This window comes from Branchiostoma belcheri, unplaced genomic scaffold (genome assembly GCF_001625305.1).
Source record: "Branchiostoma belcheri isolate BF01 breed outbred unplaced genomic scaffold, Haploidv18h27 scaffold134, whole genome shotgun sequence".
NCBI lineage: Eukaryota > Metazoa > Chordata > Leptocardii > Amphioxiformes > Branchiostomatidae > Branchiostoma > Branchiostoma belcheri.
Window position 1 is genome coordinate 94,803 of NW_017802758.1, and position 18,146 is coordinate 112,948.

The 18,146-nt window shown below is 37.4% G+C and overlaps 1 protein-coding gene across 4 annotated transcripts; it reads right to left on the bottom strand.

Moving 5' to 3' along the window:
* Positions 1-266: 266 nt before the first annotated feature.
* Positions 267-18,146, bottom strand: LOC109464224. Of its 4 annotated transcripts, none has more exons than XM_019761159.1 (6): positions 18,029-18,146; positions 6,151-6,247; positions 5,912-6,025; positions 3,067-3,153; positions 1,002-1,088; positions 267-444 (listed from the first exon to the last, which is right to left on the bottom strand). In XM_019761159.1, the coding sequence occupies exons 2-6, from the start codon at positions 6,227-6,229 to the stop codon at positions 329-331; spliced, it is 483 nt and encodes a 160-aa protein (XP_019616718.1). In that variant the 5' UTR covers positions 6,230-6,247; positions 18,029-18,146; the 3' UTR covers positions 267-328. The 4 variants fall into 4 exon arrangements, with proteins under 4 accessions (XP_019616718.1, XP_019616720.1, XP_019616721.1 ...); XM_019761160.1 differs by having other exon boundaries at positions 295-444; positions 6,151-6,291; XM_019761161.1 differs by lacking the exon at positions 3,067-3,153.

An 18,146-nucleotide genomic window follows, 5' to 3' on the forward strand; every position in this document is an offset into this window, starting at 1 on the left:
ATTTTCAAGTGATGTATGCCAAAGTAACAAATGTCATTCTTTGAGCAGATGCTCAAGGCACCCCTGTACCAAATGACGAATTATACATTCCGTATTTCTGTAGAAAGACATGGTACAGGCTAGGTAAATAGTATGTCGCTTCGTTCACAAAAAGACTCTCTGACCACTATAACTACTATAATCATCTTCAAAAAGCCTACACTATACATACACACAACACCCACCAAAACAATATCACACTGTCGAAGGCATGAGCCCTTCGAACTCTAGTTTTAGATATGGACACAGGATAGAACAAGTTTCAATACTTTATTGTATCGTTAGATTTTTAATGTTTACCCGTCCGCATACGGGCACAGGGGGGCGGACGTGGACGGGGTTCCTCAACGGCTGGTCTCCTTTCAAACAGGAAGATGACGTCATCTTCGGCATGTTGATCTGATACTGTATTAGAGAGGAAGCGAGCTAATTGTTAAACGACCAAATGAAGGAGAGAGATGTTTGTTTCACGATTAGAGCATTAAACCCTACCTAGACTGGGGCGAAGGCTAAAAATGCCCACGCCAAATTTAATGTCCAATGAATCCCCCAAACATGCCCAGTCTAGACAGGGGTTAAACATGATAATTATAGTTATGATGATTTTTTTTTGCAACATATACATTTACCTTGTCCCTTGACCTCCTGGTCGTTAGAGGGACAAGGCAGAGGCGAAGATGGTCAGTTGTCTCCAGATGTCCGGTACGTTGCATGTGTACACACACATGCAATTCCAGCCTTAAATTACTTAATTAGAATATGGGTCACAAAACACTGACATTTCATTAAAATCGATTCATTATCTTGAAACTAGAAGTTAAGGTATTTTTTTAAAGTTCTCTCTGCCTTGTGTTGTAATCTTTACCGTTTCCGTGCAACTTATTAGAGATGGTGGGGGATTTAGATACAAATTGCGATATTAACATGTCGGTGACAAGGGTATTAGGAGAATTGTAACTTACAAGTGCGTGCTACCTCGTCAGTGTGGTCTTCCCCGACGGCTGACTGTCTCTCAAACAGAAAGATGACGTCATCATCATTTTGAGCGTCTGGAAATTGTACGAGAGAGGAAAAATTAGTTTTTCGCCGAAAGCTCAAACAAGACACAAAACAAGAATTCGGAGATCTCATACATACAGGAAATATAAGTTTTGTAAATGTTTTACACAATCTAGCTACCTCCATGAAAATGGAGTTATTGTTTTTGGTGCGTCTGTGTTTTTGTGTGTTTCCGCACATTTGTAGTCAGCATAACTTCATAACGCCTTTATGGATTGTGATTTAGTATGCTCGCAAGTCTTAAAAAGACCAAGGTCAAATATGGACCTCCTATTGAATGAACTTGGTACTGCAGCAGAACTTCAGGTTTTTTGTATCTTTTGTCCTGAACATGCTATGGTCTTGACTTTTCGGTGACAGATAGCTTTTCTTACAGTTGTCTCCAGATGTCACAACACATGCAATTGAAGCCTTAAATGACTTAATTAGGATATGGGTCACTTAACCCTCAAACACCCGAACTTTTTTTGTGACGTTAATGCCCGAACGGGGTCCAAATGGACCCCATTTGGTTTCTTTCAAATTTACATTCCTTTTTGCATCCTTTCGGTGACCTTTACACATGTATAGGTTAAAATATTAAGACGTGTATTTTGGCATGATTAAGTGTTAAAAATTCCAGCTCATTATCATAATTTATGCAAAATAGGATGAGACCTGCAGGCATAAACATGGGGTTGACCTTTGACCTCATATGATTTTCAAATTGTCAAACCTCTGAAAACCTGAGGAAACGAACACTCGAACGATTGAAACGAACACTTGCAGTAATGCGCCAGGTCCAACCATTTGTAAATCAGGCTGCTCTTGTCACTTTATATAATTCAATTTTCTTACCACACTTAACTTATGCATGCACAGTATGGGATGGAGCGATTTTGGTGCAGTACGACAAGCTGCAAAGAATCCAAAACCGAGTGGGAAAACTTATTCTGAAAGCTCCATATAGAACACCATCAGTAGAAATCCTATCGCGCCTTGGTTGGAAGACTGTGAAGACTATACATCAACAGCAAAAAGCTCTGCTGGTGTATAAGGCCTTGAGAAATGCACTACCACCATACATGAGACGAGCCTTCAGCCTGAGAAGGGATGAAGTGGCACGGAATACCAGATCAGCTTCTACTGACTGTCTCATCCCTCCGAGGCCGCACTTGGAAGCTTACAGAAGAAGCTTGGCTTACTCCGGCTCAGTGGTATGGAATAACATCCAGCCCCACATTAGGGCAGCACCATCCATCCATACCTTCAAGTCACTTATGGAACAGACATAACTGGGACTCACCATGGACTTGAATTGGCTACGAACCTAATGATTTATTTGTGAACTTATTCATTTACTTATTGTATTGATTTAATTACTTATTATTTATGTTTGTATGGATTTGGTTCTTATCCGTGACCCCTCCCCTCAACTTCGACCTTGTTGAAAAGCGGCCTTGCGCCGAACAAGCATTCGAAGGAAAATAAAGGCTTTGACTTGACTTGACTTGACTTGACCTGATGAAATAATTCCTGAGGTGGAGGTTACTTGGCAAACTGCATAATATTAAAGCAACAATGCTTCCTTGAAGACATATTGAGACGTTGTTATTTTTTTTTTTACAAATTTGTGCCGATCTCCAAAAAAATTTAGGAGAACTTGCAGAAGAGGTTTACTGACAAAGTCACGGGAGGAATTAATTTTAGAAAAAAAATTCAAATAGCACATAAAAAATACGTCTGGGGTCCAAATGGACCCCGTTCGGGTGTTTGAGGGTTAAAATGAACCTATAAACACTAACATTTCATTAAAATCCATTCATTATCTTGAAACTAAAAGTTAATGTAATTTTTTTAAAGTTCTCTCTGCCTTGTGTTGTAATATTTACCGTTTCCGTGCAACTTATTAGAGATGGTGGGGGATTTAGATACAAATTGCGATATTAACATGTCGGTGAGAAGAGTATTAAAAGAATTGTAACTTACAAGTGCGTGCTACCTCGTCAGTGTGGTCTTCCCCGACGGCTGACTGTCTCTCAAACAGAAAGATGACGTCATCATTATTTTGAGCGTCTGGAAATTGTACGAGAGAGGGAAAATTAGTTTTCGCCGAAAGCTCAAACGAGACACATGTTCTTATAGCCTGGGTACCATCCTACTTGTGTACCGGGGCTCCCACACTCGCTTCCCTAAGAAGTACTTCTAAGGGAAGCGAGTGTGGGAGCCCCGGTATACAAGTAGGATGGTACCCAGGCTAATGTTCTTACTCGTGTCAATTTAAAATTGTCTTAAAGGAAATGGAGACTAGAAAGGCCGACATTTGCTTGGGAGCAAATACAGCATATTTCAGTCCATCTCCCTCCCACGCAAAAGTGGACTATTCCAAACTTACCCCAGTGCAAAACTGGCAAAGGTTCTCAAATAAATGAATTAGATAGTAGCTATATGAGAACAAAGATGCAACAACAAGTACTTTGAATCTCGAAAGCTTTACTAATCTTATTACAGGTATGCAAAAACTAACAATGATGAGATTTGATACATTTTGAAGGTCTTAGGCACATAAAATTGAATGTGTAGGTTATTACGCACCACTTAGGTGCAATGTGACCTCAGGTAACCCGCAATGGAACACGTGTTCCATGGATGGAACCGGCCATTCTTTAGATAGAACATGGAACGGGTATGGCACTTTTGGCCCTTTTTTTGCTGAAAGTAGCCATTAAAGTCCCCAAATGAGTCATTTGGAAGTGCTGTATGCCAAATACATGACTGCTATTCTGTAGACACACGTTCAAGGTACCCTTATACCGAATGTCATATCATTTGGTTGTAATACCAGGGCTCAGGATCCAAAAATCCATTTTTTTGGCGAAAAATGCCCCAAAAAACCTTCATAAAAATTTTTCAAAGGCATGTTTCAAAAAAATGAAAAAAAAACGTCTGGGGGTATTTGCCCACTCTACCTCCATGCCAAATTTGAGGTCACTTGGCTGAATGGTGGCGGAGTTGAATCCCTTTGACTGTTTGGCAGGAGAAGAAGAAGGAGAAGGAGGAGGAGAAACATGAGGGAACACAATATATTTCATCCATACCATGGTATGGACTGAAATATAAAAATGGATATATGTATACTAGATAATGGCCGAGAAAAAAATAGCTGACTGGTTTCCAAGGCCATGGGTTCTGGAGTTTTCTCGTAATAAGATTTTTAAAAAAAACAGTAGTATAACAAGCAACAAGCCACAAGCAGACAAAAAAAACAAGAATTCGGAGATCTCATACCTACAGGAAATATAAGTTTTGTAAATGTTTTTACAGAGAAATAAGGCTGTAATTACCACAATCTAGCTACCTCCATGAAAATGGAGTTATTGTTTTTGGTGCGTCTGTGTTTTTGTGTGTTTCCGCACATTTGTAGTCAGCATAACTTCATAACGCCTTTACGGATTGTGATTTAGTATGCTCGCAAGTCTTAAAAAGACGAAGGTCAAGGTCAAATATGGGCCTCCTGGTGGATGACCTTGGTACTGCAGCATAACTTCCGGTTTTTGTATCTTTTGTCCTGAACAAGCTATGGTCTTGACTTTTCGGTGACAGATAGATTTTTCTGTCAGGAATAAGTGGTGTGGGTTTGGTCCCCCCAGCAGCTTGTTCTGGAACTGCAGGAGACTTTCTGGCAAAAAGTTTAAAAGCCAATAACTACAGCTAGGGAACTACGTATTTTCATCATTTTTGGTAAGTAAGTAGCTGAGAGGGAGCTGTACATAATAAATGCAAATTATGCAAATGAGTACTAAATTTGCATAATCAAGGAGGACATGCTATAATTACAGTGTTTTATATAATAGTACTTGTGTACATCTAATCTATTTAATCTATGGCAGGCGGAACATCAACAGATACCAATTATGCAAATGATGACCTAATTTGCACAATTAATGTAAAATTCTATGACTCCTTATTGGTGAATTTTATACCTTGTTACAAGTGTAAGTTACTGACATGTGGAAGTTACTTAAAGGATAACACCGCTATACATATATTATGTGGAGTTTATTTGAATAATTAATGAGGACATGTTGAAATAAAGTATGACAAAGGAGAGGAATTTTACACCAAAAATGTTGTCATTTTAATTTAGAAAACCAGAAATTAAACTAGATTATGCTAATTACGACCTTATTTCCATTGTCAATGAGACATTAAAAACATTTACAAAAAGTTGTATTTCATGGAGGTATGAGATCTCCGAATTTTTGTCAAATTTATTGTTTTCTTAATTCAACTCACAATGTCTTGCGTGTGAAATTCTTCTCATTTGTCAATACTTTTCAACATGTATTAATATGCAAATTATCTACAAATAAGCATATAATATGCATAGTGATGTTAGCCTCATGCAAATTAGGTGGACTTGTTGGTGGACTTGTTGGCTCTAAAAGATTTTGACAGAAAATCAACTGCAGTTCCACAATAAGCTGCTAGGGAGACCAAACCCACACCATTTTTTTTCTGACAGGAAAACCTGTGACCTTTGTCTTCCCAAGACTGACCAACATACCAAATATCATTACTGTCCCTAAAGCGCGTTCTGAAGTTATGCTGACTGCAAAGTTGTGGAAATATACACAGACAGACATGCAAACACACACTCACAGGCCCACACACAGACACGCCAAAAACAATACCTCCGGTAACAATCGTTTCGAGACTTTCTCGTAAAGACCTACCCAACTACAAAAACCAAAACGATACACTTAATTAAGCCTTGTCAAATTATCACTTGTTTACACACAAACACACACACAGAGTTGCTACAAAAAACAACCTTCTTTGCGAGGTTCCAGGACCGTTTCTTCTTGGTCCAGGAGAAAAGCATTCTGGTTCTCTACGTCATAAACCATGTGCATCAGAAGCCGTTTTATGATGCGGAATGAAGCATCTGTTAAGCACATGGATGTGTAAGTAAACATGTTAGTAAGTAAGTAAGTATAAGTGAGAAGGTATTTAAAAGCGGGATAACATAAAAAGAATAAAGCGAACTAACTCATTAAAAATCAAACTTACCATACTGCGAAATGAGCATCTGTATATTATCATGAAAAGTCTTTCGACGCTGTGGAGTGTGCAGTCCATGTTTGTCCATTGTATAGATGCTACAGGTCTATTACATCAATGAAGAAAAAACGGTTTGATTACCGGATCTTTCTGAAATAAATAAAAACATATTGAAAAAAAGTTACCTGTAAGCACAGAGCTTTATGCCATTGAGGGACACCCATCCCATGAAGCGATTGAGCTTGTCTTACAGTCTGAAAGCACCTTCTAAACTTAAAACAGGAACGTAGGACTTTTTGTCTATAAGCTTTTTGGGTTGATAACGGTTCATGTTGAGGTTTTATCAATCATTTGGGACTACACGTTACAGTAAGGGTCAGGTACAAGAGAGAAATCCATATGCGCTGTAAGGTATTGTGACGTGTGTTTAGTACTCCAGAGAGAAGAACATTATCCGTTTAAGAGTGTAGATAACATAACATCATATTTTCAGTAAAAACAATCGAACAAAACAAACAAGAGTTCCGAGATCTCATACCTCCATGAAATATGGGCTTGACGTGTAAATGTAAATTTCTTCTTTAATTATGTAAATTACCTCCACATTAACATAATAAATGCATCGTGATGTTAACTTTTGATTAACTTACACATGTACCAACTATGAAATTCCCATCATTTACCACTAAGGAGTCATAGAATTTTCGCATTAATTATGCAAATTAGGTCATCATTTGCATAATTGGTATCTGTTGATGTTCCATCTGCCATAGATTACATACATTACATGTATGAAAGTACTATAATGTAAAACACTGTAATTATAGAATTTCCTCATTAATTATGCAAATTAAGTCATCATTTGCATAATTTGTAGTTAATTATGTACATCTCTCCCTCAGCTACCTACCTACCAAAAATGATGATAATACCTTGTTCCTATCTGGACTTATTGGCTTTTAAAGATTTCACCCGAAAATCTCCTGCAGTTCCAAAACAAGCTGCTAGGGGGACCAAACTCACGCCACTTATTCCTGACAGAAAAAGCTATCTGTCACCAAAAAGTCAAGACCATAGCATGTTTAGGACAAAAGATACAAAAACCGGAAGTTCTGCTGCAGTACCAAGGTAATCCACCAGGAGGCCCATATTTGACCTTGACCTTTGTCTTCCTAAGACTTACCAGCGTACCAAATATCATCGCAATCCATAAAGGCGTTATGGAGTTATGCTGACTACAAATGTGCGGAAACACAAACACACAGACACACACAAATACAGACACACACACACAGACAGACACGCCTCCATGAAATATATGAGTTTTTGTATACAGTACACTAAGTGTTTCAAACACACAGCTAATCAGGCCTGCAGCTAATACAAACCCTAACCCTGAAATAGGTCACCTATTCCCCTGAGGGAACCCCATTAATCAAACCGGGTCCCAAGCGCACTGACTCGATAGCCACACAATGACACATCTGTTGGCTGCAAAGGAGATTCCGCATTAAACCGGAAGTGCTACTGCACTACCAAGGCCATCCAGCAGGAGGCCCATATTTGACCTTTACCTTCGGCCCCCTAACACCTACCAGCATACCAAATATCACCACAATCCATTGAGGCGTTATGAACTTATGATGGTACAAAAAAGCGGAAACACAAACACACACACACACACACACACACACAGACGCGCCAAAAACAATACCTTCCATTTCATGGAGGTAAAAACGAGACAGGTGTGTTGTCACCATTCTTCGAAAATATATAATCATTTTAAAACATATTTATGTCAGTCTGTACCATAGGCTCTGACAATTAATTTTTTTTCCAAAATCATATCCAGTTGCTTGAGTAACTGCTTTTTGGCGTAACGTATGTGGTTTATATTTCCTCTGATGTAAGTTTTCAGGTCCCAAAACCTCATAAAGAGCAGAAATTTGCCCACGAAAACGGACGGGCGAGGCGTGGGGAGGGCGATGTTGACGCCTGCATGACCCCCAAAAGGTAGAAGGTCATAGGACACGCCCATTGCGCAATCATCTTAAATCGTCGATTTAGCTAATTTTAAGGGATATAAAATTAATACAATTACATTATTGATTATTAGGCTAACTAAGAAGTAGAAACAAATCAACATGTTGTGCAGATTGTTTTTTCTGCATAATTATTTTTGTTTTTCAAATTCAGAATGCAACATTTTTTTTCTTAAATGTTTTCACAAATATAAAAACAATATCCAGCTTTCTTTCTGTCATCTGTAAAAGTTCTACCACAATTTTGCTGTTTTCTTAAATGTCACTAAAGACAAAACTCAAATCAAACTATCTGCTCTACATGTACATATCCGTAGCCTATTCATGTCCAGGGTGGCATATGTACGGCATCATCTCAAAGTAGATGTAAAGGAACATATCTATAATCATTTCCAAGCACACGTATGGTGATAAATGTAAGGGTTATCTCCAAGCAGATGTTGGTGGCATCCATGATCTGACTATTGAGTCATCTTTAAGCAGATGTACATTGTAGAGAGGCATACCTTTAAAGTTATTTCCAAGCAGGTGCATGGTTGCATATGAAATATGTACAACATATCACACTGATAGCGCGCCGAAATGCCAGCTTTTTGTGAAAGCACTTGTTCCTTATGTACTTATGTTTCGTGCCATCATCCTCTCCGTCTTATCCCTCTCCTGTCATTTGATTGGATGTATTTTGCTGTTTCATTTTTAGGTTCAATTACCTAAAACCCTTAATTTTTTTTTTGATAAAGGCTATTAGATTTTACACCGAAATGATTTGAATTAAGTATGGCGGTGCTTTATATACTTCTACCAATTTACTATGAATGAATGACTTTATTTCAGGAAAAAAACCCATAGTACAGACAAGGACCACATAGACACTAAACACACAACAATCTATATACATTTTTACAATACGTGTTCCTGAATTGGCAGTCTGACCTCAATATACAGCGTATAATGCTATTGTTGGTGGCGTATATTCTATTAATGAAAGCATAACACAATTTCCCGCGTCTAGCATCGAATGTATCGGTCGAGAGGTGTACAAACATTGAACTAGCACTACAACCTCTTGGCAACTTAAGGAGAATACGAAAGTAATTATTGTATGCAACACGACACTTAGCTAGTACACTCGCATGAACAGAGTTCCATGACTGGACTCCAAACAACTAAGAACAGTAGGTCATAAACAAAGTCTTTTTCACAACGGGAGAACAATGATAGAATTTACGATTTATACAATTGGTATGGCGATATAAGCGTCTAATGTCAGCTCGAACACAGTCATTGTCACTTAACTTCGCATTTAAATGAATACCAATTGGTATGGCGATATAAGCGTCTAATGTCAGCTCGAACACAGTCATTGTCACTTAACTTCGCATTTAAATGAATACCAAGATATACAAAAGAATCCACATATTTCAACTCAACATTATAAATTTTCACGGCGGGCAGAGGCTGCTGGTGTGGAAGGCCAGCGCTCGGAAAGTACATACAACAAGTTTTATTTGTATTAAACAAAATATCATTTACCTTACCAAAATGTTCACAGTTTCTGAAGGGATTTAACACTGGGGCATATCAAACACAGATCATCGGCGTGCAGCAGATGGTTTACAATAAAACCGCCGACGCGACAGCCAACTCTGGCATTTTTCAGTTTTAGACTAAGATCATGAATATAGATGTTAAATAGATGAGGCGACAAAAGGCTGCCTTGTCGTACCCCATTGGAGACAGTGAACCGGGTTGACAAAGTAGAACCCCATCTTACACAGATGGTCTGGTTCTCATACCAATAGACCAGAAATCTCACAAGGTATAACATTACATTCCTTTCAAGAAGCTTTTTAAACAAGAGCCAGTGGTTCACACGATCAAAGGCCTTGGAGGCGTCCATAAAACAAATGAATACGGGAGATCCCAGTCCCTTGTAATATTCAATAATTTCCTTCAGAGTAAAAACACACATATCAATACCATGCTTGGGTTTAAATCCAAACTGGTAGTCAGATGTCTGAAGGAAGGGTTTGAGGCGACTAAGTAACAGCGACTCCAAGACCTTGGAAAGTGCAGAGGTGATGGCAATCGGTCTATAGTTATCACTACTGGAAATATTACCTGATTTGTTCTTAATGACAGGCACAATGATGGTATCCAACAAAATATCAGGAATAAGATTGTGCACAATAACAGATGTCAATAACAATGAAAGATAAATACAAATTCTTGGGCCCGCATACTTCAAATGTTCATTACAAATACCATCAGAGCCAACAGCCTTCCCATTGGGCAATTCCTTATGATGTTAACAAGTTCCAACACAGTAATTTGCATATCATAATCAAATTCACATGCACGTGACATATCAGACATCACAGGTGGCTTGTGAGCCCGGTTATCAACTGAATTTAAGAGACACTCAAAATGCTTTCTCCAGTGATCAGCAATATTCACAGAACCTGAGCATCCATCGACAGTATTTGGTAAAACAGTACAAGGAGAGTTAGCACTACGAACTTTTTTCCAAAATTCTCTACGGTTACCCACTGAGAAATTTTTAACAGTAGCATCCGCTCTAGCTCTGCTCTCTTGTTGTTTACACTGTCTTAGAGCGAGCTTAAATCTTGCCCTGGCTTTGGACATGAGGATAAAAAAGGGACCCGACCGTGGTCGGCCCATTTCTCTCCGGAGGACATAAGCCTCCCGAGCAGCAGAATGTAGGCCTTTCACAATGTCATTCCAACCTGGCACCTGTTTGAAATTATTATGGGTTCACCACACCACGAAGTGGTGGTGAACCCATATTGCTTTTTCTGATGTTTCTTCTCCTCCTTCTCCTTCTCCTTCTCCTTCTCCTTCTTCTCCTGCCATGTTTTAAATGGATTCAGCTTCTTCATTTTAGGGCCCGAGGTCCTGAAATTTGGTATGGAGGTACAGTGGGCAAATACCCCTAGGCGTTTTTTAAATTATTGTAATACAGGCTTTTAGAATGGTTTTATTTGAGTTTTTGGCTGTGTTATAGCAAATGTATTACTGTGTTAGTGTGCCTTGTTTACCACGTTTGGACATGAGTCATCACAATGGAATGCAGGGCATCAACCAATAGGCATGCAGCTTTCCTCTATTCTTCTTGCTGATTGGCTGTTGGGATTTAACTTGATTAACAGACTGCACAGAGCATTTCCACCTGCACAGAGCATTTCTTGCTGATTGGCTGTTGGGATTTAACTTGATTAACACCTGCACAGAGCATTTCCATACTGACAGTATGTCTGTATTCAAGTGTTTTGGTAGGGATTTCAAGCTTTCCTGCTCCAGCATTGGAATGCGGGGCATGGACGTTTTTTATTTTATTTTGAAAATCAACAGTTTGCATTATGCAATTAAAAATCCTAACCAATAAAGTAGGGAATAGCTATCCAACTGTTGTTTTAGTTGTATTTTACTTCATATTATAGTTATATCAATGTAAATCATTGTTTTCCCTTGTGTTTCTCATTCTTCCCTGCCATGTCGTAAAATGTAGGTGAACCCATCGCTGTATTTGCTCCAAAGCTAAATATTGGCCTTTCTAGTTACAGCTGTGTTTTGATTTTAGTGATAAATCTGCCGAGTCGTTCATAGCATACTATAACTTTTGGTCATTTTAATTTAACTTTTTGTCAATAGTATGATCTTGAAATCTTTGACTTTTTAAACCTCTTGATTTGGTGTGAAGTGGGTTTGTTAATTGTTCAATGGGGTGTTGACAGGAATAAATACAGAGCAGCAGCCAGAATGCATTCATCTTTATTTAAAACGGAAAGCAGATTTTGTGTTCTTGCTGATTATCTGATGAGTCCATTGGGTCGATGTCATTGTTGATGAGTGGATGGATGGATGGATGGATGGATGGATGGATGGATGGATGGATGGATGGATGGATGGATGGATGGATGGATGGATGGGTGGGTGGGTGGTTGGATAGATCGATGAATAAAGCATTAAGTAGATCTCACTTAGCCAGGATCCTGGGAGCCAGGCTGCGGGCACAGGCGAGTGAAAGTCCGTGAGCAACTGAGAGTAATAGACCGGACCAGAGGACTGACTATCAGCTGTGTCCCGACTCAAGGCCGTGCTGTGTCACAAGATGTGCGGCCTGTGGGTCGCAATCTCAGCAAGGCTTGTTGCACGTACAGCACGGAATGTTACTATTTGGGCATAGCAGATTAGTCGGTCCGGTCTATCACTCGCCTGCGCACGGTCTCTTACTTGCGGCTGCCCGTAGCACCACAGTCAAACAGTACCACAAGCCGGTCGCGTGCATAATATGTCGCCTATTGGATTCTGCCGTGGCTAGTTTTTGGAGACTAGGCAAGAGCTGGGGACGGCTTCTAACGACTGGTGCCCAGACGAAACTAATATCTGCTCCCGTGACTATCTGCGTCTAAAGCCAGACGCAGAAGGGCAAAGGGGTGCCTGCACTACCAAAAATGACATTTCTAGCATTCTTGTTTTTTCTTACAGTCAGAAAATATTTCTTCCCTGAAGCAAATTTTTCTGTATTCAAGAATGAAATTTTGTCCACGAATTAAGTATTTTTTTCTTGATATACTTTTTCTTGCAGTAAGAATATTTTTCTTATAGGTTTCTATATAAGTTATTGTTGGTTGCTTCTAGAATCTTATTCTTACAGTAAGATTCGTGATGCAGACAATTGTTCTTATACAAAGACTGCAGTTCTCAATACAAGCCTAAAATTCTATAAATCTGGAAGTTATTTTATTCTTTCAAGATTTTCGTTCTTATCCCAAGAACACTACATTCTTATCTGCTAGAAATAGCTTCTTACTTCATCTCACACCCAGAATATATTTCTTCTGTCAAGACCAAAATTCTTGATACCTAGAAATAGATTAAGATTTATGTTCTTGCATTGCACTAAAAGAAGAATTTTTCTTGTGCAAAGAACTTTTTACTGTCAGCAAGAACCTTATTCTTTGAACAAGAATCCCCGTTTCCAGAAAATTCAAGAAACTCACGCCACGTTGTTCTTATTCTCAGAATTTATTTCTTACAGCTAATAAACCCACACTTAAGAATATTCTTCTCATGATAAGAATTACGGGTTCTTACACGAAGAATCTCTATCTTGTTCGCAGGAAAATATTTCTTGAACGACGAGCTAACTGTTACACAAGAAAATATTTCTTGAACTAAGAGCTATTTGTTCTTATAGCAAGAAAACCATTCTGCCCACAAGAAAATATTTCTTGAACTAAGAGCTAACTGTTCTTGTAGTAAGAAAACCATTCTGTAGACAAGAAAACATTTCTTGAACTAAGAGTTAACTGTTCTTGTAATAAGAAAAATATTCTGTATATAAGAAAAGATTTCTTGAACTAAGATCTAACTGCTCTTGTAATAAGAAATCCATTCTGTAGACAAGAAAATATTTCTTGAACTAAGAGCTAATTATTCTTGTAGCAAGAAAATCTTTCTGTATACAAGAAAACATTTCTTGAACTAAGAGCCTAGCTAACAGTTCTTATAATAAGAAAACCATTCTGCACATAAGAAAAGATTTCTTGAACAAAGAGCTAATTATTCTTGTAGCAAGAAAATCATTCTGTATACGAAAAAACATTTCTTGAACTAAGAGCTAACTGTTCTTATAGTAAGAAAACCATTCTGCACATAAGAAAAGATTTCTTGAACGAAGAGCTAATTATTCTTGTAGCAAGAAAATCATTCTATATGCGAGAAAATATTTCTTGAACTAAGAGATAACTGTTCTTATAGTAAGAAAACCATTCTGCACATAAGAAAATATTTCTTTAACAAAGAGCTAATTATTCTTGTAGCAAAAAAATCATGCTGTATACAAGAAAACATTTCTTGAACTAAGAGCTAACTGTTCTTCTAGTAAGAAAACCATTCTGCACATGAGAAAATATTTCTTGAACTAAGAGATAATTATTCTTGTAGCAAGAACCTCATTCTGTATACAAGAAAACATTTCTTTAGCTAAGAGCTATCTAACAATTCTTATAATGAGAAAAACATTCTGCACATAAGAAAATATTTCTTGAACTTAGAGCTCAATATTCTTGTATCAATAAAACTATTTTGTCCACAAAAGAAGAAATAATGTACAAAAGTTACAGAGAATGATATTGCAACAATTAAAATCCTATAACAATTTTTTAACAGGCCTCTTGACACTGACAGTATAGGAATATTCATTACCACATTCATTATGAACATGTATCTAACATTCTTTGAATGGAAACAAGTTTTACAGTAAACTTAAAACTATCATACGATGTAACCAACAAGCCATTATGGTTAAAGAATACAGATCATATCACATTCCAAAACATTCAGCAAACCCTGCAGCTTTGGCATTATAGCATTGGCACAGTCACAGTCTTTGGAGACCTGAAAAAAACAGGAAAGACCTTTCTTAGTTTGCATTGCATGCAGGGGCTGAAGACAACAAAGTCAAAAGAGGATGCTAAAAATAGGATTGAATTACTTCAAGTTTACTTAACAATTGAAAATAATATAATTATAATGCAGTAAAACATTGTACTCTACAATATACCAGAGATACAATTTAGAAATCAACCCCAATGGAATTGTAGCAAATAAGCTATGAAGTCTAAAAACAATGTCAACAGATTTTTTCTTCTTGGTGGGGAGGGGGGCGCACTTACCTTATATAAGTTTGGTTCCATCCTTTTTTCGTTGCAAAGTTGGTTTCTTCTGCAAGCCGACACGATCACCATTGCTTCACATGCACACAAGGTCCTTTTTACCATGATTTTGACTTCAAATCCGACGATATGAATCAATATCTGACTAAAAAGAAGTAACCAGCACAGAGCACTGCCCCCACATCTTACTTCACCCCAGCTTCTGTTCAAAAATCCCTAACTGCATTCTGGGATTTGAATTAACCAATCAGGAGCTCACAAGAGATCACATGACAGTTATGGCTAGAATGTTAAGAAAAAAATTCTTACATTATCTTGAACATTACCAGGGAAAAAAATCATCTTTCTTTAACTTTCTCGATAAGGAAAACAAAAACATTAAAGAACTTTAAGTATTTTTTGCTTTCAGGTTTTAAATTTGATTTTTAATTCAACAATTTTTTTGTCTAAAAAGAAAGCAAAGAGACAGATTCTTGTATTTTCTTGAACATAACCTGACCAAGAAAAACAAGAATCATTTTATTGAACTATCTAGATAAGTAAAACTATGCTAGTTACAAATATAGAATTATTCAAAGTCAAGAAAGTAAAGAAACTAATTCTTGTCTCTGACATTACTAAAAGAATCTAGAAATAGATTGCTCAACTTTCCAAATTACAAAAAACAATAACAAATTGTTAATACCCCAAAAATTGATTCTTACACCAAGATTCCATTTCTAACTTTAAGAGTGATATTACTTATCAATTATTATATTATTATTGTCAAGAAAGCCTTTCTTCTATTTAAGTTTCATGTTCTTACAACAAGAATGCATATCTTTTTCCTCAAGACAGAAATTCTTAATATATATACCACTATAATCTTTGAGACTTTGGTTCTCAGTTCAAGACCAAAATTCTTACTGTCAATAAACACTTTCTTCTAAGCAACATATGTCAAGAAAGTCAAGAACAAAATTCTTTTTTTTTCTGACACAGCCCAAGAAAAGCAAGAACTTCCTTTCTCAAAGTTTCTTGATATGAAAAACAAGAAAATTCAAGAATGTTATTCTAGTTATGACTTGATCTTTGTCTTCTAGTTTCAATATCTTGAATATTCTTGTTTTTCTAAGCAATATATCTCAAGAAAGGTTAGATCAAAATTCTTTTTTTTCTGACACAGCCCAAGAAAAGCAAGAACTTCCTTTCTCAAAGTTTCTTGATATGAAAAACAAGAAAATTCAAGAATGTTATTCTAGTTATGACTTGTTTTTTAAACCCTGCTTTTCTTGTTTTCTTACTATGAGAAATACAAGAAACTTAAGGGAAAAATTCTTGTAATTTCTTATCCATGGCAAGAAAGTAATTCTTCAGACAAGAAAAACAAGACCATTTAACTCAATTTTCTAGAACATTCTAGGGGGAGAAAATCATTGCTAGAAATTATTTCTTCACGTAAGAAAAATGAGAAAATGTTTCTTGTAGTGAAAATTTACAAGAAAAAATTTTTAGAACGATCTGTTGCTCTTTTCTTATTTATTCTTAATTTTTCTTGAAACTTCTTCATGTAAGAAAATTTGTCCACGAATTAAGAAAAACAAGAAAAACAAGAAAAATCATTTTTGGTAGTGTGGGAGAAGGTTTCCGAAAATGATATTAAAACCGTTCAAGAGAGACCTATAGTTTGTTTCACTTGCTGAGCTGAAAGACCGGCCGAAGCACAATAGAAATTTTTCAGGCGCACCGGGTGCACGCGCACAAAATAAAAACAGTTTTAAAAAACTCAGAAAGCCAAAGCACCATGTACAATTAATAAAGAAAACAAAATTATGCAGACAAGAAGGGGGAATAAAGGGCCACGATGCTACTTTACATTACAAAAGGCATATTGGAAGGAGGGGGCGTGTGCGGGTGTGTACGACCCGTACACGGGCTGATAATAAGGAAGATAATTAGGTGAAAATAACTGCTAATTTATGCATATTTCATACACACACTCAGAGGTACAGTTGGTGTGTGCAGGCCCGTACATGGCAAGGACACCTGCGTGGTGCATATCCGGGCCGTGGCAGGCCCGTGGCAGGCCCGCACACTCAAAGTGTACGGGCCGCACACACCTGGAAATGTCCGTATATTTGGGATTTATAGGCGGGTGTACGGGACTATACGACCCGGAAACGGTTTTCGTCCAGTGTACAGAACCAGAATTTTATATATTTTTTCATTTTTTTTTTCAAATCAGAAAAAATCCAAGAGGCGAATCCGAGAACAAATTAAATTGGTGCCGCCTAAATATAGGAAATAAGGCAAACATTACCAGCTATACCGTGCGGGTAGATATCACGTCTTTACATCACGGTTACCTTTGTGGTAAATCCCACGTTTCGTGCAGTGTCTGAGAAGTGTCGACGTGTAAACTGATTCACACCAGTACTTACTCTGTTTGTTGTGATACGCAAGAGCCACGTCGCGAAGTACTCGTACACGTAGCAATAACCCGTGACCGTTACTACTTTAACTAGTTTAATATGGTATAGTAACGTAGAATATTGGTAATTAGATCTAGTCTTAGTTTTTATGCGAAAATTCTTAACGATAAAACAAAATGCTCGACTCAAAAGGGAGCAATTTAATGGCTGCTACGCCGAATCCTGGAACAATATAGTGTTCTCTTTTGTGCGGTAACGCTGTCACATTACTTTAATACTGAAGAATTAAAATCAAGTAATCATAAAAATACTAGGAAGTGTATATGATCTCTGTGTCTTTTATAATAGACGTTTGAATAAACGCCCGAGATTAAATAGTACCTGTTTGTAAAAAAAATGGAAACAGTGTAACATCACCGACCGTAGAATACACTTTTAGCACTATGAATGTCATAACATGAAAACACTGTCATGCTGGAAACACTTTCTGTATGCAAATGAAAAGAAACATTACTTTCATCACTGGGATAGAAACATTGTAAAATACCAATAGGGTTAACTATAAGTATCGGTGGAAGGGAAGAACTACCAACGATAATATTGGATACGGTGTGGTAAGAGCAAGATATAGAGAGAGATCATGTCAGCACATATAACAGGTCAATATAAGGGAAATAAAAATATCAGAACTACATGTAGTATAGAATCCTAAGAATATTAGTACAGGACTTACCGGAGTATCAGCGACGGATACTGAAGTAAATACTACCGCGAGCGGCTGGATCTCTGTGCACACTAAAAATGTTCAAACACTGATATTATGGGCGGTCTCTGAGGTGTGCCAACGTGTA